The sequence below is a fragment of the Oryzias melastigma genome, linkage group LG2 (genome assembly GCF_002922805.2).
Source record: "Oryzias melastigma strain HK-1 linkage group LG2, ASM292280v2, whole genome shotgun sequence".
Taxonomy (NCBI): domain Eukaryota; kingdom Metazoa; phylum Chordata; class Actinopteri; order Beloniformes; family Adrianichthyidae; genus Oryzias; species Oryzias melastigma.
The window spans coordinates 4969221-4993114 of NC_050513.1; the positions used below are offsets into that span (position 1 = coordinate 4969221).

Consider the following 23894-nt stretch of genomic DNA (forward strand, 5'->3'; position numbering starts at 1 on the left):
TTGATTAAATTAGTTTATTGAGTAAATTTAGGCTATTTTGGAGTTTAGCTAGTATTTAAACAATGTGCTAGATTTGTGGCAACGTTGGCATCTACTAAGGTTTTTTATGCTAATTTGGAGTTTAGGTCATTTTCTAGCTACATGCTAACATGTTTGGCTAATTTGTTATCTACTGAGGTTTTATAGGCTAATTTAGATGTTAGCTTCTATTTTAGCAACAGCCTATCAGTTTTGGCTAATTTGTTATCTACTGAGTTTTTTTTAGACTAATTTAGAGTTTAGCTTCTATTTTAGCAACAGGCTAACATTTTTGACTAATTTAGTTTACGGAGTATTTATAGGCTATTTTGGAATTTAGGGAGTATTTAATCAACATGCTAACTTTTTTTAAAGATAATTTGGCATCTACTGAGGTTTTTAATGCTAATTTTGAGTTTAGCTACATGCTAACATGTTTGGCTAATATGTTATCTACTGACGTTTTTAAAGGCAAATTTTAAGTTTAGCTTCTATTTTAGCAACATGCTTACATTTTTGACTAATTTAGTCTACTAAAGAATTTTAGGTTAATTTGGAGTTTAGCTAGTATTTAAGCAATGAGCTAACTTTTTTTGTCTAACTTGGCATCTACCAATGTTTTTGGAGCTATTTTTTGTTTAGTTCATATGAAAGCAACACATATTTTGCCAAATATGCATGTATTAGGAATTTTAAGCAATTCTACTACAATTTCTTCCTAAATTTAGGTCAACTTTGGCACTCCTCCATAGTTCTTAAACAACATTTCCAGTCTTTTAGCAAATTTAACATTTTGCAAATAGTGTTCGCATTTTCAGCAATGAAAGTAATTTGCGTCACCAATTTCAGCAAAAAGCTTCCGCATCTTCAGCAACTACTTTCAGCAAAAAGCATTCACACTAGCATTATCACAAGTATTGCAACTTTCCTAGTTTTCTTTGACTTCATTACAGTTTTACTTATTTTTGTTTTTGTCCCAATGTTTAAAGGCTCAGAGGCTCCGAAAGCTCGCCCAACAAATTTCCAACTGCAAGCAGTGCATCGAGAGGTCTTCCGCCCTCATCACGCAAGCCGACCAGACGCTGAAGGAAACGGATCACGCTCGCTTCCTGCAGACGGCCAAGAGCATCAACGAGAGGTCAGAGGAGCGCTCGCATTCTGCCCAAACACGCCCCAATAACTCAACCCACCACATCCTACGAGGAAGCTCTGCTAAGATGAGAGGCAATTTTGACAGTCACCGGGAGAGAATTCATCTTTTATTAATCAAGTTTAATATGACGGCCTACTTCACTCTTGATTTGGTGAAGACAGATTGTTTTGTGTGATGGGAATAAAAGTAATTGCAATCTTTTAGTCCATCCAACCATGCATCTGTTTTCTATTGTATGTGGAGTCTCAAAGGAAACCATTCAAGCAGAGATTTTAAGATCTTCTCAAGCGTTTGCTGAAGGGTGGAATTATTCAGCTAATTCAGACCTTCTTCTGGAAGGAAATGTCTAGAATACCTCCACTGGGAAGATTCCAATACCCAACCAGTTGGGTTTTCGTAAAGCTAGAAATACTCTAGTGTAGTGGTCCCCAACCCCATGGGACGGTAATAAGTAAAGAAATATATATTGTAACTTTGGAAAACTATCAGATTCTCTCCATCCCTCTATGAATTTCAGCAAGAGACATAATCTAAAAAAGTATCGGAGCATCTGAGAAAATCAATGTCCGAGGGAGATTGATAGTCATATTTCGCGTCTTCTATTTTCTAATCATTGCTCTAACAGTTCGTATTTTTTCACCAAACTGCTTTGCAATTGCTCCATAGCCCTTTCCAGTCTTCGAAGGTCTACAATTTTGTCTCTGGTGTCTTTGGACAGCTCTTTGGTCTTGGCTATGTTAGTAGTTAGAGTCTTACTGATTGTATGACATGAACAGGTGTCTTTATGTAGCTTATGACCACAAACAGGTGCTTCAAAAGTGGTCTTTGAGAGTCAGAATTCGAGCGTCTGGAAGAGAGTCTGGAATTATAGGACACCAAGTCTTTCCTGTATCGGAATAGAGATATGAGTTCAGTGTGTCTAGTGTGAACACCATATGGTAAACGCCTGGTGTATGTCAATGTAGCATTGGAGTTATAGCTCATAACCTTCTAACCATTTTCCTTCTCCAAGTTCTCTTTGGACAGATCTCAAGTGTTCCTAGGACAGACGAAATATTTTGACTTAGTACACCACCTGGACCGCCAGACCCCCTAATCATCTCATTTTTTAATTAAGACGCCAGACGATAGGATTAGTAGAAATCGCTCATCGTCCAATTAAATACAACAATCTTAAACCTATTTTAAATGACAAAAACACTTTTGGAGGAGTGTTTCTAATCTGAATACCTCTTAAACAGAGCTATCCATTCTCACTTACCAACTTTTCATATATGGACGAATGGTTTGGGAACTTTTTGACATTTTTGGGTGTCCCCAACTTGTAGTTTGTTGACGTGTTGACTGTTCCTATTAAATCCCGGGTCTTCAACCCTCGGGATGTGGTACGAGGCGCAGAACAAGTACCGAGTTAGGGTACTGGTACTAGTCCAGTGTCAGCCTGCGTATTAGTGTATGCATTTTTTCCCCGTCTGTGGCCCGGTACCAAGCGGCCCTCGAAGCTGTACCAATTTGTGGCCCGGAGGTTGGGAACCCCTAATTTAATGTGGAGAGCCAGCACGTCAAAAAACAACGAGTTGGCGACACCCAAAATGTCAGAAAGAGACGTGGAGGGGCCCTAACCATACGTCCATATTTGACGAGATCTGAGTGAGAATGTGTAGAACAGACGTCTTTATTTCCTGGTGCTAAGGCCATGTCCTGAAACCATATCAGAAAGCACATTATTTCTGCCACACTTGCTTATTACTTCCAGATTATATCTATGACAGTTCAAAGATGGGGGAGATATCCCTAGTCTTTAGGGGTTGGTGTCTATCTTGGTTCATCAACACCTGATTCAAATCATCAGCAGTGGGTTGGTATTGGTCACTCCTCATACAGATAGCCCAACCAACATCTCTACATCACCTACAGAAGAGTGGATCATCTGGATCGTCAAAGAGATTGATCTGACATCAATCTATTGGTCCGTAACCCAAGATAATCAATTAGAAATTTCAAACTATTTTACCATCCTTTCCACTTTCTATTTTACTTCAGCAAAAGCAATTCACTGGTCCGTAAATCAAGCAAGGACCACAAAAACACTAAGCTGCTTTGCTAACCCCAATTGCTCAATTCCCAAAATGTTGAAAATGTGTTATTTATTTATTATCTCATGACATTTAATCTGGTATTTTCTGGTGATAACTATCTAGGGTCTCCATGGCAACGGCGTCTACTCAAGTACTGATCCCCGAGATCCACCTGACGGACACCTTTGACACTTTTGCGCTGGACTTCACCAGAGAGAAGAAGTTGTTGGAGAACCTGGATTACCTCACTGGTAAAGCTTTGTCTTATTGTGTTGAATTAACCTTTTGGTAAAGCTGATGGACGGAATCACACACACTCCTCAAACTAGTGTAGCTCTTTGAAGGTTTTTGGAATTTCAATGGATCGTCAACACTGGAGGTATAGCTTTTCTACAAGTAGCTACTCTGTTTCACTTGAACTTGAAATTTTACCAAACATAAAGTAAAAGACTCTTGTCTGACAACCCAAAAATATCATTTTGAGCCTTCTTTCTATGTCCCACTTGCAACAAAAAATTACTTTGTGAATTTTCATAGTACCAGGGACGAAACCATAAAAAAGCCTACAGAACAGCTAGTGTTTGTGTTTTTGAAGGTCTGTGAAAATGGTTGGCTCATACTTAATCTCTGCGATGGATGAGGTCTTGGCTGGAGGGCCTTTTTACTGAGTGAATCAGTCTGAATCACTCCACTATGTGCAGCCACTCATGACAGAAGCCTCAAGAGTGGGAGAGAGTGACAGACAAAGGAAGAGATATGAAGTGGCTTTACAATCATTTTAAGCTGGGTCTTTGTGTCTCTATTTCTACCCTGTTTCTTTTTTTTTTCTCAAAGAGAAACAGCATGAATACAAAAGTGATCAATTAAGTGTGTTTCTGCAGAATACACAACTCTAATAACATTAAAATAGGTTATCTCTTAAATCAGTAGATAGAACATATTGCCCATTTCTTGATTAAGTAACATTTTCTTGATAAAAGATTGTAGCACTGTCCTAATGTAAACATTATTTTTCTTTATTGCTTGCAAAGTTTAGCCAATTGCCATCCTGGAGGGACCATCTTTAATCCACCGACTAATGAACCCAGAGGCCCATAAATTGAACCAAATGGGCATGTGCAATGTTAATTAGGGTTACTGCTATTGTAATAACTTTAAAGTGTAGCAGTAAGTCTTGAGATAACGATGATGTGCTTCATTCTTCACAGCTCCGAGTGCTCCGTGCATAAGGGAAGAGCTGTGCACGGCGTCGTACGATACCATCAGCGTCCACTGGACTTCTGACGACGAGTTTTCCGTCGTGTCCTATGAGCTCCAGTACACCATCTTCACAGGGCAGTCCAACATTGCCAGTAAGTAGATTTTAGCAAAGGACTTTCAAACAGGGCTAAATAGCTGTTGGGTTACTTTGGGTTTGTTTGATCCAGTTGGATGAATCAAAGTTAGGGGGCCTCTTATCCACTATAGTTAGTACTGGTACCAGGATAATGTTAACATTCTGAAACTCTGCTTGCTGGCGTTACAAGAAGTTAGAACAAGAAGATTTTGGGGTAATTTAGTTGGTCCAAATGTTAAACAATAACACCTTTTTAGTTACTGATCAATTAAAGAAGGTTATACCCCTAAAAAAGTAGTATAAATTATGCGAGTTTTTCAAATCTGAGAAAATATTAGACTAACAGTGGAATATTTTTTTGCCTAAATGATAAAAATATGATAAATTTTAGGGAACCATAAATAAATAAATAAATGAGATTAAAGTTGTAATTTTATGAGAAAAAATCTGTACATTAATGAGAAAAAGTTAACATGAATAAAGTTTATGAGAAAAAAATTGTCATAATTTGCAAGACTAAAGTAAAAAATGCATGAGAAAAAAAGTCATATTCTTACTAGAAAAAAAAGAAAACAGTTATCAGATAAAATTGTAATCTTACAAGAATAAAGTTGTAAATTTATGAGAAAAAGTTGTGCTTTTACAAGAAAAAAGTCGTAAATTCATGAGAAAAAATAATAATTTTGCAATAACAAAGTTGTGAATTCATGATAAAAAAGTTACAATTTATAAAAATAAATCCATAAAGTTATGAGAAAAAAATATATTTCTTTACAAGAATAAATGTTGTAAATTTATGAGAAAAAAGGTCTTAATTTAATGTGAATACATTTGTATATTTATGAGAAAAAAAATAGTTGTAAATTCACAAGAACAAAATTGTAATTTTAGTAGAATGAAAACTCGTAAAATTATAAAGAAAAAATTGCAAATCTTCGAGAGAAAAGTTGTAAATTCATTAGAAAAAATACATATTTTTACAAAGATAATCTCATAAATTCATTAGAAAAAGTCATATTTTTTATGAGATTTTACGAAATTTTATGAGAATAAAGTTTTAAAGTTCTGAGAAAAAAGTTGTACATTTATGTGAATAAATCTGTAGATTTATTTGGAAAAAAATAATAATTTTACAAGAATAAAGTCGTGAATTGATGAGAAAAAAGTCTTAATCTAATGAGAAAAAATTGTACATTTATGAGAAAATAGTTGTATTTTTACACGAAACAAAGTCGTAAATTCATGAGAAAAAAGAAATATTTTGTAAATTCATCAAGAAAAAAGTTGTTGTAATAAAGTTATGAAAAAAATATATAATTTATGAGAAAAAAGTTGTAATTTTATGTGAATAAATGTGTGTATTTATGAGAAAAAAATTACATCTTTACAAGAATAAAGTCGTAAATTCATGAGAAGAAAATTGTAATTTTACTAGAAAGAAATCTCGTAAAATTATAAAGAAAATCTTTAAATCTACGAGAACAAAGTTGTAAATTATTTAGAAAAAATATATTTTTCACAAGAATAAAATCGTAAATTAATGAGAAAAAAAGTTGTAATTTTACGAGAATAAACCCTTAAAATATCATAGGAAAACAAATTGTAATTTTACGAGAATAAAGTTTTAAATTCCTGAGAAAAAAGTTGTAAATTTATGTGAATAAAGTTGCAAAATTTATTTGAAAAAAAAAACAATTTTACAAGAATAAAGTTGTAAATTCATGAGAAAAAAGTTAAAAATTTCTGAGAAAATAGCAATTTTATACGAATACATTTGTGTATTTATGAGAAAAAAATTACATTTTTACTAAAATAAAGTTGTAAATTCATGAGAAGAAAATTGTAATTTTAGTAGAAAGAAAACTCGTAAAATGATAAAGAAAATTTTTAAATCTACGAGAACAAAGTTGTAAATTCATTAGAAAAAATATAGTTTTTATAAGAATAAAATTATAAATTAATGAGAAAAAAGTTGTAATTTTACGAGAATAAACCTTTGAAATATCAGGGGAAAAAAAATAATTTTATGAGGAGAAAGTTTTAAATCTCTGAGAAAAAAGTTTTAAATTTATGCGAATAAAGTTGCAAAATGTATTTGAAAAAAATAACAATTTTACAAGAATAAAGTTGTAAAGTGATGAGAAAAAGTCAATCTCATGAGAAAAAAGTTAAAAATTTCTGAGAAAATAGTTGTAATTCTACATGAACAAAGTGGTACATTTTTGAGAAATAATGATTAATAAAGTCGTAAATTCATTAGAAAGAAAATAGTAATTTTACGAAAAATAAACTTTTAAAAGTACACTTTCCCTGTAGTAAAAATAAGCACTCAATTGGTGTTTTAAAAGTAGAGCCAACACCCCAATCTGGTTCGTCTCCATGCCGTTCTTATGCGTTAAACATGGTTCCATACCCTTCAATGTGGATTCTTGGGAAGAAAAAGTGCAAAGTAAGCACTTCTAGAAATGTATTTAAAACAAAAACCCAAACTATCTTTCAGAACATGTTTATTGTTCAAACCAAAAGTGTAGGATTGAGGTTTGAGATGAGTTTGGACAGCAAGAAAACACGTTAGCATCTCAGACACACACTGAGTGACACAGTGTCTTGTAAAATAATGACAGACACGCACTATACACAGATATACACACTTTCTCAAACACGCACACAACTTGGGCACAGCAGACTGAGCATCAGCTACAGAGAGGAAAATGAGGTCAAGGCACCTGCAGACAAGCTCCTCCGCTCCCTGTAAATCAAACTGCCTTTTCTCTGTCTCTTTTTTGATGTCTCTTTTTCAAAGATCTAAAGACGTGTCTGCTTTCCTTTCATTCTTTCCCCACTTCCCTTTGTCAGTCGTAGAATCTTCTTTGGCCTCTTTGTAATGAAATGTTCCCTATCTGCCATCTTCATAAAGTCATACCCACTGAAAAGGCTGACTATTAATTTCTTCGGTGCCCGCAGCACATTAGGAACTAACATTTATCACAACATGACACCTTATTTTAGTTCTCCTGTCAAATTCTCTTTTCTACAAGATGCTGAGATGTTTCTTTCTTTCGCCGGTTTATAATCGTTAATGACAGAGGTGCTGCTGTCGGCATCCCAGTCGAGTGCGAGGCGGTTCCCCAAGGAGCAGTTCAGATTAATCACTATGCAAGAAGCAGACGACGTGCAACATTAATGCAATAAAAAACAAAACAAAACAAAAAAAAAACTAATACAACATCCTTTGCCCATGAGCATAATTACTCCCTACAGCCTTGTAAACTGATGTTGAAAGCAAATGAAACAAAGGCAGATTTATATCTTAATTTTACCTTGAACTGAAATTAAAGCCTTTTCTGTCAAATTATTTAGTCCTTGATTTCGATATATTCCACTTGAAAGGTTCTTTACTGGTTCAAATGGGCCTATACAATTTGATCTACCTTATGGTATGTGTTAATTGACCTATGATGACCAATAGGCTGTATTTATAGAGAGGCTACGCCAGCCTGCTACCATTGTCCAATGAATGAGAGTGACGCCGTATTGGGATGGGGAGTAAACAGTGAGACATGGCTTAGATCAGGGGTAGGGAACCCTGGTCCTCGAGAGTCACCTTCCTGCCTGTTTTCCAGTATACCCTACTCTGGCACGTTCTTATTTGCTGGACACACCTGCACCAGGTAATTGTTTGAGTCCCTACTCATGACTGATTACCTGGTTCAGGTGTGTCCAGCCAATAAGAACGTGCCAGAGTAGGGTATACTGGAAAACTGGCAGGAAGGTGGCTCTCGAGGACCAGGGTTCCCTACCCCTGGCTCAGAAGATATATGTTAGACTCACTGGTCCGTGTTTCAAGATGGGTGGCTAGCCAATGTCACTACAGATGTCTTGCATTTGTTATACATGGGTGGTCCCAGTGTGTCATAGTCAACAATTGTGCCAGAAGTAGGGGACCCCATCCCCACCCCACACGTGACAGAGGTTGCAGTGTGCATGTAAGTCCATGGCCTCACCGCGGTAAGGTCCAAGTTGGTGGGTGCTAATAAGCCCGCAGTGGCCAGGACTGTATGCCACCTTTGCTTAAGTAGGGGTCCCACGATGCCACCCAGCCTCAATCAGAAGGTCTCAGGCACAGGTGGTTTTCCATACACAAAATGTCCTTAGAGAGATTTGACGCTAGGCTCCCTCCTCTTTGCTTGCCACTACTAAAGGAATCCTGGTTAGTTTCTCTTCCTTCACTCAGGACAGGGGTGTCCAAATCCAGGCCTCAAGAGCCTGCTAGTTGGTTGGCAAACATGTAGAACACCGGCCCTTGAGGACTGGATTTGGACACCCCTGGCTTAGCAATACATTCTCATCCCCAAGTCGTCACATATTGACGTTTGGTTAAGGCCCCTTCTGCGTCACTTATTGACGTTTTGGGTGTCCCCAACTCATCATTTTTTTATTTGCGGGATGTTTGTAAAATCAAGGGTCCACAACCCTCGGGACGTGGTACCGGATGCAGTGCTAGATGTGGTACCGGATGGATGCGCATTGGTCCTCGGGACATATCCAGTACCCTAACCTTAACCCGGTACTGGTTCGTGTCCAGCACCATGGTTGGGGACCCGTGATTTAATGGGATAAGGGTTCTTAACCAAACGTCAATATGTGATGACTTGGGAATGAACACGCAGTCGCTACCACTGAGTTTGAATAGCCTTGCTGTGTGTTGACATTGTCATCATCACTACAAGATCAGCCACAACCAGGGGTGTCCGAAGAAGGAATCTTGCCTTTTTCAATATGGTGTCCAGCTTTGCATATGTAACTTGTGCTGTGGTTGTCAAAGTCTATAAACTAACTAAAATGGCGTTGTGTGCTCCAGTGACCGTTTGTATACAATTTTCTCAGTTTAGTCACTAAGGATAAGTCATATTTTCTAAGGCTTTCACAGCAAGAAAAAAACATATTTGGTAATTCTTAACTTGTTTTTTTTATTTTACAGGTCTTTGTAACTCACTGGACAGTTGGATGATAGTTCCCAACATCAAACAGAACCAGTACACGGTGCACGGCCTCCAAAGTGGCACCAAGTACGTCTTTGTCGTCAAGGCCATAAACCAAGCAGGAAGCAGGAGCAGTGAACCGGGGACGCTAAAGACCAACAGTAAGAAACTTGAGGCTAAACTAGAAGGTTCTGTTGTCTGTGAAAGCTTCATCCAGGGTTCTAATGAATAAAAATGTGTTAAACAAACAGGTCAACCGTTTAAACTGGATCCCAAATCTGCACACAAGAAGCTGAAGGTGTCACACGATAACCTGACAGTGGAGCGAGACGAAACTACATCTAAGAAGGGCCACAGCCAAGACCGCTTTTCCAGCCAGAGCAGCTACGGTGTGGTGGGGAACGTCTTTATCGACAGCGGGCGTCACTACTGGGAGGCTCTTATTGGTGGGAGTACATGGTAAGAATCAATAGCAACACCAAAGGACTGAGCAAAGGTTTCGGGCAAGTTACATTTCCAATCCTCTTTGCAGGTACGCCATTGGCATCGCCTACAAATCAGCCCCCAAGCATGAATGGATTGGTAAGAACCAAGCATCTTGGGTACTCTGTCGCTGCAACAACTCCTGGGTGGTCCGCCACAACAGCAAGGAGCTGGCCATTGAGCCCTCGCCCCACCTGCGACGGGTCGGGGTCTTGTTGGATTACGATGCCGGATACGTCACCTTCTACGACGCCGTGGGCTCCCAGCACCTGCACACCTTCCACATCTCCTTCATCCAGCCCGTGTGTCCCGTCTTCAACGTGTGGAACAAGTGTCTGACCATTCTCACCGGCCTACCCATCCCTGACCACCTAGAGGGACTAGAACCCAGCAATTGAGAGATACACTTTCCCACCAGCATACGGTCACTTTCCCAAAGCTGCATGGGACAAGAGTCATCAAGTTTATGTTGTATCCCCTCTTCCGCTACAGTTCCACAGTCTCAGTCTTGTACGATGCACCTTTGCACCTAGAGGCAACACTCCTCTGTAAATCTGGACCAATCCGTTGCAGGTTCATTCTTCTGTCTTAATTTGTAATACAACAGAGACAGGCTGTAGTGGGACAAATGTACGAAAGTTACCTTGTCAGTTCTGAGCTTCCGAAAACCACTTTGCAAGGATTTCCTGATGCTGCTTATCGTAGAATCTCCATGGCAAGCCATTTCGGGACGAATGAACACTAATATTCCTCATCTAACGCACTTTGAGCTGCATTAAAGGACGAAGGAAGCAAGCCACGAACCAGTGTCTAATCTTGACAGATTTGCAATCAATGGTAGTTTCTGGTCAACGACGTGTATATTTTGTAAAAATGGTGCATCTCTTCCTATTTTTTTTCCCCCCATTTGGCCATTAAGAAGGAACCAAAGCCATTTTTGTCCGCATAGATGTTCATCTATAATAAATAAATAAATATTGAATTATTTTTGGAAAAGAGGAAGAAGCTAATACGAAAAGCGGGGTTTTCCTTCCATGTCGACCTTTTTTGTGCACACTGTTAACACTTTATTGATGGTTTTGTTGTAACCTGGAAGTACTTTAGTGCAATCTAAATGCATTCATGGTGGGGAAGTGTTTGACTTATTGTGTTCATTTAGTTTTTCTCTTTGAGTCTGATGCATTAAATGTGATATACACTTGAGTCCATCGTAAGAAAGAATGGTTTTATTTCTTTACTAACTTAAATACCGATTAAATTTATTTTCGGAAACCCAAAGAGACAAACCCAGTCTTCCTTTATTCTATCAACAATGACCTTTAATATTTAATAAAAGGGCACTCTTTGGTGTAAATATGAAGATTTGAGTCTATTTTTCAATCACCGGATCTGGTTTAATAAAGGACAAATGACGTCTTCTTTGATTCCCTTTGCAAAACCGTGGCTTTTATTGTATCTGGTGCGAGTATTTAGTGCTTAAATTAATGTTTCCATTTCAACTAGATGACCGTGGTGTTGTTTGTTGACATCCGTCCTTTTGGAAAACAGGATATGAGGGGTTTCCTCGCAGTTGTTGGAGAAATCGAAGAATAAACGTTCCTTTTCACTCAAAACTTGTCATTTTGTGCTTTAATTCCAGAACATTGGTGGCAGATCTCATGAAAAAAATGGGAGGTTTGGGGAGAAATATAGTATTTTTTGACTTGTAGAGAAGCAAAGGTCAAACTCTGAGGGGAAGTTCGAGCAGTTGCAGATTCGATAAGACTTTGACATTTTGTTGGAAGCAGAGGCGTCTGTGTTTTTGGAGGCAAAGCAGTCATTTAATCCATCACTTTATGTCAACAACCTCCTTCACTTCTAATTTAAGGCTGCAGCAGCTGCTGCTGCCGCACAGGGCTGTATTTGTCTTGATGAATCCTCCCAGCCCTCAAACACAGTTCACCTTATGAATTTCCTGTGGAAAGAGGAAGTCATTCAGTTTATCATGTGGACTTCCTACAGACACCAGGAGCTTTTCCTGTTGTTTTTTTTTCTCTTTAGGAGTAATTGTTCTTGGACTCTATGGGATTCATCGTTAGAGAGCTTTGTTATGGAGCGCACCAAAGCTGTGGGTCTCGTTCACACAGTTCACTGGTGCGAGTCGGGAAGAGTTTAATCCACCGGGCAAACAAGAGTCAACAACCCATAACTGTTGGACGTGTTTGTTTGTTTAACCTGCTGCATAAAATCTACTGTCAAATCTCACTGAACTGGTTAAAGTCAGTCCAAGATGGACAATAGAGGAGAAAACCTTCAATTTTCTAATGAAATCACAGTTAATCAGTGTAGCATAAAGGCTAAACTCTGGGTCAGAAGTCACCAAAAATAAGGTAACACATGTAGGATTATTGCAAAAACAATGGGACTCTTGAAACTTTGAGGATTGCGGGTTCGATTCCAGCCTTGCCCGCCCATGTGTCGAAGTGTCCACTGAACCCCAAATTGCCTCTGGTGGAAGGTCGGCGCCAGTGTTCAGCAACGGAGCAACCACCAGTGTGTTTGGGACAACTACTGTTTCCTTTATGCCAGGGCTTGCTGGCTTGTCAGTGGTCTTTGTCTCGCCCACCTGGGGCAGCTGGGGTCCAGCATTGCAGCATCACAGCTGGGAAGTGGACCCCATTGCTGTTCCGGTCTGGCTGGATGCTGTGGCCATGTTCCTTTGACAGAGCCAGCTCCTGGTATGAAAATAATCCCAAATATAATTTCCTTATAGCAGAGCCAAGCCTGTAATTTATTTTAGAAGATACTTTTATAAGTACTGATTGTGTGTGGTGTCATAGTATGTATGTGCTAACGAAGGGGAGAGGGAGGGTAGGGGTTGATTCTGTTAATATGGAACTTTGGTGTGTGGTTTTCTTTTAAATTGTATGGCTCTTTAAGCTACGCGAGTATAATAAGTGCTTCTTATAAATTAAGTTGATTTGATTAATGGGACTTTAATTTAAACATGAAACAGAAAAAAACTAATATCTATGGAAGCTAAAAACAGCCAGGGTTTCCTTTTTTTAACCCTTTCTCGTGATAATGAGATCCACTTTCTCATTATCGAGATAATGAAAAATACATATTTGCATTCCTCTCTTCCTCCTCCATCAAGACTGTATCCCCTCTTCCGCTACAGTTCCACAGTCTCAGTCAGGGCTTCCTTTTTTTTACGCTTTCTCGTGATAATGAGATCCACTTTCTCATTATCGAGATAATGGAAAATACATATTTGCGTTCCTCTCTTCCTCCTCCGTCAAGACTTTTTGTGTTTTAAGTCTCTTTATTTTGTAGTTAACAACAAAAACAGAAGATGAAAACGCTCCCCAAAAGTTATGTTCTTTGTCTAATTTTTTTTATTTATTAGTGGATCTACACTCCTGAGAATTGACCAACAAACTGCAAGTTCGTGAGGACTAGCTGTTTCGTACTTGGTTTGGTTTACACTTAAATTGCTAAAATAGACATTACAACTTGACTTAAACATAAAAAAAGTAAAAAATAGAGCACGGAAATACCCTTGGTGAGGACTAGTGGTCATGTGTACGCCATTTACCATGTTTGAAGGTCTCCTCATAACCTAAAAGCCAGGGTCAACAGTTTTTATGATCTCCATTTTATCTTGTCGACTCAATTGTCTTTCTTTTCCATACACCCTATTCACATCATTTCCCCAGTTTCTTCACTTCTGCTCTAAAAGCTTTATCTGCATTCACACTGAAGTGAACCGCACCAGAGTTCACTTGCAAGTAATCCCTAATCTTTCAGGCCAGATCAGAAATCGCTTCTTATAACTGCCCAAAGAGTTCAGACAAAACTGACTATATGAGCAAATTTACTACGTTACTTCTCTAACTTGCGGCTCCAAAGGGAAGGCTTGGCCCTCTCATCAACAAATCAGCCCCCTACAACTCACCATATATGGACGTATGGTTTAGACCTCTCCGCATCACTTTTTGACGTTTTTGGTGTCCCCAACTTGTCATTTTTATGACATGCTCGATGTTTTCGCAGTCCCTAATCCTCGACCGCAAACCAGTACTTGTTCGAAGAACCGGGCCGCGGACAGAAAAAAAAATGCATATGCTAATCAGAGGTTTCCGACCCTGCTGTCCAAGCAAGTGGTGAACAGAATCCAGAAGTTTTCCAAAATTAAACTTCTTTAAGAAACAGAAAATTAAAAAAAAGCGGAAAGAATCCCGTCTGGGGCCCGGTACCTAACGGCCTTCCGACTTCTCAAGAATGTGCTGCCAGGACAAGTGGCTACTATATTGTTTCAGTTTTACAGTTGCACACTAAACTAGCCAAAAATGCACATTAGAACTTGGTCAAAAGAAAAGATGGAACGCACAATCAGTTTTGAAACTAAAAAAAAAACTACATCAGCATCAGAGAGGCAAGTGCAGCCAGTAAAAATGATCCAGCGGGATATAAAGAAATACAGTTTTCCTTTTTATTTTAAATTCATGGGGCCAAAATGGTTTTTAGAATACTCAACAAAAAAGTTATGCTGCAGACAATTTGCTAGCAGAGCATATTACTTTGTGGATTCTCCTTTTTAATGTGTTTTTTCTATGCATTTAAGCATCTGTTGTAAAAGTTTAAATAAAAGTGTTTAAATATATCAAAAGAAAACCTGCAATAGCTGACTAAAACCCCTATAGAGCTTAAAATGAGGAAAAAACCCACACAAATGTTTTTCAATGTATTTTTAAATTCTGTACTCACACAAAACTTCAACATTCTTCTATTTTAGCTGGGATGTCATGAGCTTTCTCCTAATTTAATCCATTCAAATGCCCCTGCTGACATTATTTCATGCTCACACAGGATTGAGTGACATTTCCAACAATCAATAGAAGAACTTAATGTGCCTGCACCACCAGAATGTCCCACAGAGGTAGGGGACCAACAATTGCATTAACCTTTATGAAAAACAGAATTTGCTGAGCTTGTGTTGTTCTTCTGCACAACCTTGGCTCATGCGCAGTCGGTCAGGTCCTCCTGCGTTCACACGTGGACAGTGTAAAGAATCCAAAATAGCCTCAGCTATTTTTTTTTTTTTTTCCTGGAGCCTGAAGGGCACCTTCATACTAGCTCAACAACTCCATTTCCACCTCATGGGAATTTGAACCAGTGACCGTCCTTCGTGAGACCACTTCACTCTCCTCTAGGCAAACTCTGTCCCACTTTTGTCGGGCCAGAGCTGGTCGCTGGTTGTGCTGCACTCGTCTGGGCAGTCTTCGGGCTCTGCGGTCCCCAGACGTTTGGGGATGATTTTTATTTATTTTCAAGCAGAGGGAGACTCCAGAAGATACAGGCTTACATCTCCTGGGAGGCCTTGTGTTCTGTGGAGGCTAGCAGTCCAAAGATATGTGCGTTTGATGAGTAAACAGGCATGCAGCCACCGCTGCTTGATGGTGGTAGTGTTGCATTTCAATCAATATTATGTTTTGTTTCCTTTTGGAGCACTACAAGTCTGGTTAAAGGTGATGAAAAAGAATAGAATACATTCATGGAATTGTGTTTTTAACACGTTTTTCTGATGATAGAGGCCATATATAAAGAAAATTAAGCTCAAAATGGAGTATTTCTTTATCGTTGTGAATCAGGAGGAGACAAAAAAATAAAAATGCTCCAAGCTCTCGTTGACGGGGGAGGGGAAGGGGGGAGGGGTTCTCCGAGTCAAAGGTCCCGCCCACAACTTAGAGACAAATTTCTTTTGAACTCCTGCATAAACTCTGTTCTTGAAAACTACGCAAGTTTTAGCTTTTTGGCAAAAAATTGTAATTAAAAATTACTAGGAACACTTTTAAAATAAATGAAAAGATTGTTTAGCCATAAAATTTTGATTTTAATCTTTATTTTTTTGTTTTTTTATTGATTTATTGCTTATTTTAACTTACAAGATAATCAAAATAAAAGACAACAAATATATCTGCTCCCTCTACATGACAACCACTCAATTAAAAGACAAAATTGTTCACCGTGAACATTATTTTCCCCCTTTCTGTGCAGACCAAACCTCCAAACGTCCAGCAGATGTCACTGCTAGGATTCAGTAAAACATGCATCCAAGCAGCCAGACAAATGAGTCTGCAACACCCACACAGACTTACCACCACGGTGACGGCAGCTCCTCTGCAACGCAACCTGAGTCAGCCGCAGACTCGTCCTCGAATGTCTAAGTGTGTGCTGAAAATGACGTTTATTTACGGAAATATGAAAGATTACTGTTTGTGCTGCTGTAGAAGAGCAGAATATGTTGTTTTATGTCTATTTATGTGAATATATTTACATTTAACTCTAATAAAATTTAATAAAAATGTTATTTTTTAAATTTTTTTTGTTAAAAAATGCAAAATTTTTCTAAGTTAATTAAAAATATTTGATCAGTGTGGAGACAAAATAGTCCAGTTTTAAATGTTTCTTTTAAATAAAAGAATAAAGTATAGCTTTTTTGGGGGTTTCAATTTGTTATTCCCCTCACAACCATTTAGTGTCGTCATTTCACTTTCATTCTCGTGGTGCAGTCGACTGTTGTTGTTCGTCCTTCTCCTGCAGCCGCAGCTTTGCCATGTGTTCAGGTTTTTTTTTTTGCACCGAACACTCCCAGAAGAGAGAGGAAAAAAGCGTGTCTGCCACACAAAAGCCGTCTTCACAGAAACGGTGAAATTAAAGGTTGGGATAACACCTTATTTCCTCCGAAAGGAGAGGGATTACCGACTCCGCGGCCCATCCCCCGATGGCTCAGTTTCTCGGTTTACAAAGCCGGGGGATGGTACGGTGTCAGACCATCTACCCCCCAGCTGCCTCGGCTGTCTTAGATAGGTGATAGAAAAAGGCTAAAATAAACACATGAACTTTAACAAGTTGGAAAGGTATTTTTAAGTCGTCTTTTAAGGTTTTGCTGCACCCTAATTGTATTTTCTTTGATTTATTCGATAATTTTTTCACTTTTTAGTCCGATTTATTCTTAGAATACAAATTCTTAAAAAATTTTACAACAATTTTCAAAATAAAAGTCATATTTAATAATGAGAACTTGACTTATCAAGAATGTTTCCAACTATAACTAAATCACATTTGCATAATTATTTAAAACTACTTTGAAAATGTTCAAACTAATTGGAATTTATGGTTAATATTTCAAAGAGGTAGAGAAAGTAAGTTAGTTCTTNNNTTTTTATCAAAAAGTGCAGTTTCCCAACTAATGAGTCAAACGGTCGCAAAGCAACCACCAGGGGGCATCGATCATATCCGTTTACTTTATCTCCACGGCCCTAAAGAAAAAAACGGGAAAAACATGGAAACAAACTGCATTTATCAGATCTGACAGCAATGAGTCAAGCTTCTAAGTCTCCTCAGGACCGGTCTAAAGTCATGTCTCGTGTCACTGGACATTAGGGAACCCAAGTGACTACGGACGTACGGCGATCTATCAAAACCCTTTGGGGCGCTTTGTATCAGATGGTGCAGACCTACTCTAATAATCTATTTTTAAAGCATTTTCAGTGGTCTGTTAAATTGAAATTATAAAAATAGTGAGCAATATTAGCCAGATGCTAGCTTGGACGTGTAAAAACTCGTAAATGGGTGTTCAAAACTCGCATAGCTATAAAATGAAATTCAATTTTATTGATACTGCCCAATATCCCAAACTATTGTCTCATTGGGATTCATATTGGTAATTGTCCAAAAGCAGAATGTCATTCATAAAAGGTAAACAATAGGTACTTTCTTAAACTAAACAGACTAAACTAAGCTGGTTATCCCCCCTTAGACCCTCCTTCTCAGTAAGGAGAAAAAACTGACTCCAGGGAAAAAAAAAGGAAACATCAGGGATGTCCCCATGAAGGACAGGGGGATCTTTTCCAGGGTGGACAGGTGATATACCAGGACTGTTAAAGAAGAATTAGCTTATCTAACTCTATAACTACATATTTGAAAAGAGTTAATCCAGATAGAATTGGGGGACAGCTGGGGGCGAGATCCACAGGCAAGAAGAGCCAGGGGGAGGTTAATGGCCAAGAACAGGAGCACAGACAATCCATCTGGAATATTTCCCACTACGAGATGCAAGATGACGAGCCAGAGGCGAGGTCCACAGCCATGGACAGGTGCACAGGCGATCCACCTGGAATTTCTCCCACTGCGAGATGATGAGCCAGAGACGAGGTCCACGGCCATGAACAGGTGCACAGAGGATCCACCTGGAATCTCTCCCACGACAAGATGCAAGATGATGAGCCAGAGGCGAGGTCAACGGCCATGAACAGGAGCACAGGCGATCCACCTGGACTCTCTCCCACTAGGAGATGCGACATGACGAGCCAGAGGCGAGGTCTACCGCCATGAACAGGTGCACAGGCAGTCCACTTGGAATTTCTCCCACTACGAGATGGGAGATGACGAGCCAGAGGCGAGGTCCACGGTCAAGAACAGGAGCACAGGCGATCCACCTGGACTCTCTCCCACTACGAGATGCGACATGACGAGCCAGAGGCGAGGTCTACCGCCATGAACAGGTGCACAGGCAGTCCACTTGGAATTTCTCCCACTACGAGATGGGAGATGACGAGCCAGAGGCGAGGTCCACGGTCAAGAACAGGAGCACAGGCACCCCACTTGGATTTTCTCCCACTACGAGATGCAAGATGACAAGGAAGAGACAAGGTCCACCACCAAGAACAGGAGCACAGGTGATCCACATGGAATGCGAAACCTCTCACTATCTCTTTAGGCACGTTTTTATGACCATCATTGGGCTCTACGTACCAAATGCATGTTCAATGGCTACTTGTTGGCAGCATGTGGTGCAGGGAGCATAAGAGTATTTTCTACTTCACAACTATGATCTATTTCATACTGTACCATTCTATCTGCTCTGAAATCTGAACAATTTCACAAAATAAATACTCAGAAAACAAACCTTAAGCTTAATTTTCTTTTTTTTTTTCATTCTTGCCTTTCGTCATAGTTCCATACATGTCTGTTGCTAAAGGAGTCCACAGTTATAAAGCGGTTTAGGTAAACATCAACCTTTCGACCAGACGTGTTGACAGATAAAGTCCTCTGTTGGTTCTGATTGGCTCTGGCCACAAATGTCATGTGTCAACACAGCATAGATTGGCCACTGAGGCTATAAAGCGCTTCGGATCATGTTCTGGTTCTTATCTGCGTCACCTTCTGGTCAAGCTCCTTATCCACTACCAACGCAGTCAACCAGAGTTCAGGAAACTGGCATCTACAAGAGGAGCAGATTTTTGGCAGCAGCGCCATGGCTTGATGGAAAAATGGCCAATTCTCACTGCAATCCCACAAATCCAAAGCTTTTTAGTTGTGCTTCATCATCAAGATGTAGGTGGAATTAAAAATATATGCCTCATCAAGTCTTTCTTCTTTTTTGGGCCTGATGCTCATGATCTTTGTCATGTCTAACTTCAAAAGAAAACCCTACTCTCACAGGGGAGCTCAGAGGGGGATCATTAGTGGGAATCAGGTCCAACTCTACAGATTATCTGGACTTCTTTCCAGCTGGTACCTTCCTAATGAAATTCATACCCTCTGGCCAAAGTCTTTGTTGGGCGTTGTGGTTTTTGGAGCACGTTTTTGTATTTCTGCTCAAATGTTCCTATCATACTCCGGCCTCACATTTGAATCTAAGCCAATCAAGGACAGCTTTGTGATTAACAATTCTGACCATCGATCAGGCAATGCCAACGTAGAAAGTTGCTTTCTTCTTTTAACTGCTCCTTATCACTCCATCATCTATATGGTAATACTCGTTTTGTTTTTCGCTTCAATCTTCAACCTCTTCTCTGTTGACTCATGCAATCACTCTGTCAGTTTCTCTACCTTTCCTGGCTTCTTCTGCTTCTTCATCTTCTTCAAAAAAAATTCTCCTCCCAATCAGCTCCTCTTCAATTCGGTTGCAATTTCACGACCAGTCAAGAACCCAATTAGTTTTCACTTTTCAATCACTAAATTTTCCCTCAAATCGAAGGGAACTTGAAAAGGCGTGCTTTTACCGTCCCGCTACCTAATTAAGAGATGATCGTTTATTGAGCTTCAGGTGGGGGAAGGAGGTTTTTGAGCTCCAGTTATTGGGAAAAATACACAAGTGAGATAAGACCGAGGGGCAGGATAAAGGATGAAGGGAAGAAATAAAAGGTGCACCGGTGGGTGTTAGTTAGGTGTTTGAACTATCGGGTGTCTTTACTCTGTGGACTTTGGAGAAAAACAGGTTTTTGCTGTTCCACTTTAAAAATGATCTTTTCTGTACTGAGTATAGCTCAGTACATGTAACTATAGGTATAGGACCAAATAGGCTATCAAATTAAAAGTTTGGGTGTTGGGGGGGTGTTAATTAAAGGTTAAATCAATGTCAAAATGGTTCTACACAAAATACAATAGTAGGACTAAAATACATTTAAATATAGTATTAATTGGTGAATAATTACTTTGATAAGACACAATCCTGGTAAGGTATAATACATGTTTAGATTAATACATATATTTGTCTCTAAAACATTTGAAGTGAGAGGCTTTATTCTTTAGACCAGCGTGGTCAAACTTAATCACACAAGGGGCCAAAGCCCAACACTCCTTAGGTCGCGCGCCGAACAGGATCAACATTTATTGAACACTCTAAAAATAGCTTTTTAAAACTTTAAAGCCAAAACTTTTTGACATAATTATGAGCTAGATATATAGCATTACTTGCGATAATGCTAAAACAGCTAGCATGTAGCTGAAATATTAGCTAAACTCCAGAACAGCCTAAATAACAAAAAAAATGAAATTAGCCAAAATGGTGGAAATGTAGATGAAATAATACATAAATTAAAAAAATAGCCTTAATAAAATGAAAAAAGTCTAAAGTGGACAAAACAACTAGCGTTTAAATACAAGCTAAACTCCAAAACAGCCTAGAAAACTAAAAAGCCTAAATTATCCTAAACAGCTAGCATGTAGCTAAAATATTAGCTAAACTCCAGAACAGCCTAAATAACTAAAAAAAAAAGCTAAATTAGCCAAAATAGCTCAACTGTAGCTGTAATATTAGATAAAATAAAAAATAGCCTTAAAAATTGAAAAAAAAGTCTAAAGTGGCTGAAACAACTAGCGTTTAAAACATAAGCTAAACTCCAAAACAGCCTAGAAAACTAAAAGGTCTAAATTATCCAAAACAGCTAGCATGCAGCTGAAATATTAGCTAAACTCTAAAACAACCTAAAGGAGAACAATTCGGATTATGCAAAAATAGTCGAAAAATCTAGCAGAATTTCTTTAATTTTAAAAACTTTTTAACATAATTATTAATAATAAAAATACAGGAATATTATTCCAGAATAAATTAACTTAAATCTGAAATAAATTAATATTTTACTCTCCATAAAAATATATTTTGATAAAATTATACAATTTAGAAATGAGCCCAACATAACATCGGGTCATTAATAACAATAACTTAAAACGATCTGGAGGGACGGATAGAAATACCTGGAGGGCCGTAACCGGCCCCCGGGCCTTGACTTGACACATGACTATTTTTGGCAGCTATAAGGTATATATGTCTCCATCCTGATACGTCTTTTACATCCAGATACTCTAAAGTAGTCCCAGATCATTACACTTCTGCCACTATGCTTGACTGTTGTGATGATCTTTTATTTAGAGTTAGGCCCAATCCGAGTACTTCCCCCACCCCTCCAATCATAGGGGCATTTGGAGGGGTAGGGATGTCCGAAACGGTTTGGTGGAAGGCTCTTTATCCCTCCGCCACCAGGATATTCTGCAAACTTATTTCTTCACATTTATCATTTAAATATAAGTAATGACTTTTGTATTAGCATGACTTTTTAAAGTTGTAAAACTGATGCTATGTAGCTAGCAGCTACACGCTAACACAGATGACATCCTCGAGTGGGAGTAATGTCCGAATTTGAAGACACTATTTTTCCATAACTCTCCATTTGGAGGGCTAAATACAGGGGAAGGGGAACACTTCGGAAGTAGCTCTGTAAGACTATTTGGAGCTGACAATGTCACAAATTCAGGTGCGACGATACATTTTAATAGTTTCCTAAAACTGAAAAGTAAATATGATGAAAACGAATAAAATTAAGAAGTCAAAAAACCTGTCAGACAAGGAATAATAGAAAAGAAAAATGTTTTTAACCAAACAACTTGACGAACCAGACATTAAAGATACACTACAATAAGAATGCCTTTTATTGTTTTTCTGACAATGGAGGAGATAGATAAAGAAAATAAAGTATTTATTTACTCGGATTGTCGTGAGTCACAAGCTCACATAAGTCACAAGTCTAATCCGAATCTCCAATGAATCACCTTCCGCTCTACAGAAACTATGTCCTAGAAAACCTCACAGTTTTTTTGATTTGGGCCAAAAACGTCACAATCATAATAAAAAGACCCCCGAGAACGGTTTGAAAATAGTTCTACTACCAGTTTCCCTTGACATCAAAAACGTTTATTGCCTACTTTCAAAATAACAATAAGTTACAGCCAATAAACTAGTAAGGCACCATTTCCTATCTTGTATTTGTTCTGGATCTGAATTTCTTCAATGCTACTTTTTGGTACCTTTAGCATGCTAAGCAAAATTAGACTTTTCAAAAACTTTAGTTTAGTTAGACTTACTTCATGGCTACTTTAGTATCAAAAATATCAAAAATATAAGAAACTTTTACTCTCTACTCCACCACATTTGAACGGACATTTACCATTACTCGTTACATTGTGATTGAGCGCAAAGGGAATCTTCTTCACCATGGCTGGTTTGTTGGGCGGATAAGACGATATCGCCCTCTGCAGGATACTGATGGTACTGCATGGTATTTATGCGTTAAATCCAACAGTAACTCTAGCGGATGGAGAGTGAGGACGACCAGGAAGTAACAAAACGTTGCAGTACCGCAACTGACCAGAGGGGCTGGTGCTTAGAGTGAGCAATTTTACATTGACTCCCATGTTAAAATCGTCCTGAAAACCTTCATATTTCTACTGAAGTTGTCATTTATTTAATTTCTATTCATATCAGGAAATAAAAGCTCATAAGTAGATTATTGTTCTTCACAATCATCTAAAATACTTTTAAAATCAGATACTTTTACTCAAGTATTTTTGGATTTGGTGAGTAATTTTTACAGTAAAGTAACAGTACTTTTACTCAAGTATGGTTTTCAGGTACTCTTTACAACTCTGCGTCTATGTTTATGTATTTCGCTGTTTCCTTTGTGTCACATGTTCTTGTAGAACGAGGCTGGTTTGGAGTTTTTTGGAGTTTTTCTGAATCGTGCTTTGCGTCAGTTATGAGAAAAGGGACATCCACTCCCACACGTTTGAAGGCAGGAAAAGCTTTTGGTCAGACTGGCTAGTTGTTGCCTTGGTAATTCAGTTTCAGAGTGGGAATGGAAATATTTTCAGTGTCAAAGACGTTTCGATTTAAGTGGGGCTGCGGGCGAGTGTGGCTCGCCTTCATTTTCAGCCTGAATAAATCTGAACCTGCTTTTGAAGAAGTGCTCAAAGCGTTTTCCTTAGGTGAAGCAATTATTGCCGAACAGTAAGAAAGGAGCCAGTCCTTCATTAAGTGAAAAAATTACAAATGATTATCCACAACAGAGCGGATTTTTTTTTTTTTTCAATATTTCCGTTGTGCATTAATTAAGATAAGTTTAAGAAGTGAAAACGTCTCCAGTGGAGGTTGGCTTTTATGTTTGTTTAAGGGGTAAATAAAGCCAATGTACAGATCTCATTAGGACTGAAACAATTTTGCCAGAGTGTGCCCATGAGGC

The 23894-nt window shown here is 38.6% G+C and overlaps 1 protein-coding gene and 1 long non-coding RNA gene across 7 annotated transcripts in view; one reads left to right on the forward strand and one right to left on the reverse strand.

Annotated features, from left to right (window-relative positions):
* LOC112160027 (E3 ubiquitin-protein ligase Midline-1) overlaps positions 1-11659 on the forward strand; it is a gene marked incomplete in the record, with an annotated part of 85905 nt that extends 74246 nt beyond the window's left edge. Inside the window, 6 exon segments of the mRNA XM_036215460.1 lie at positions 1008-1156; positions 3373-3500; positions 4458-4601; positions 9567-9728; positions 9819-10026; positions 10100-11659. Of these exon segments, the coding sequence (XP_036071353.1) occupies positions 1008-1156; positions 3373-3500; positions 4458-4601; positions 9567-9728; positions 9819-10026; positions 10100-10448 (1140 nt within the window).
* Positions 1-23894, reverse strand: part of LOC112160028 — a 375093-nt gene that overhangs the window by 223778 nt on the left and 127421 nt on the right. The gene's annotated exons all lie outside the window — the stretch shown is intronic.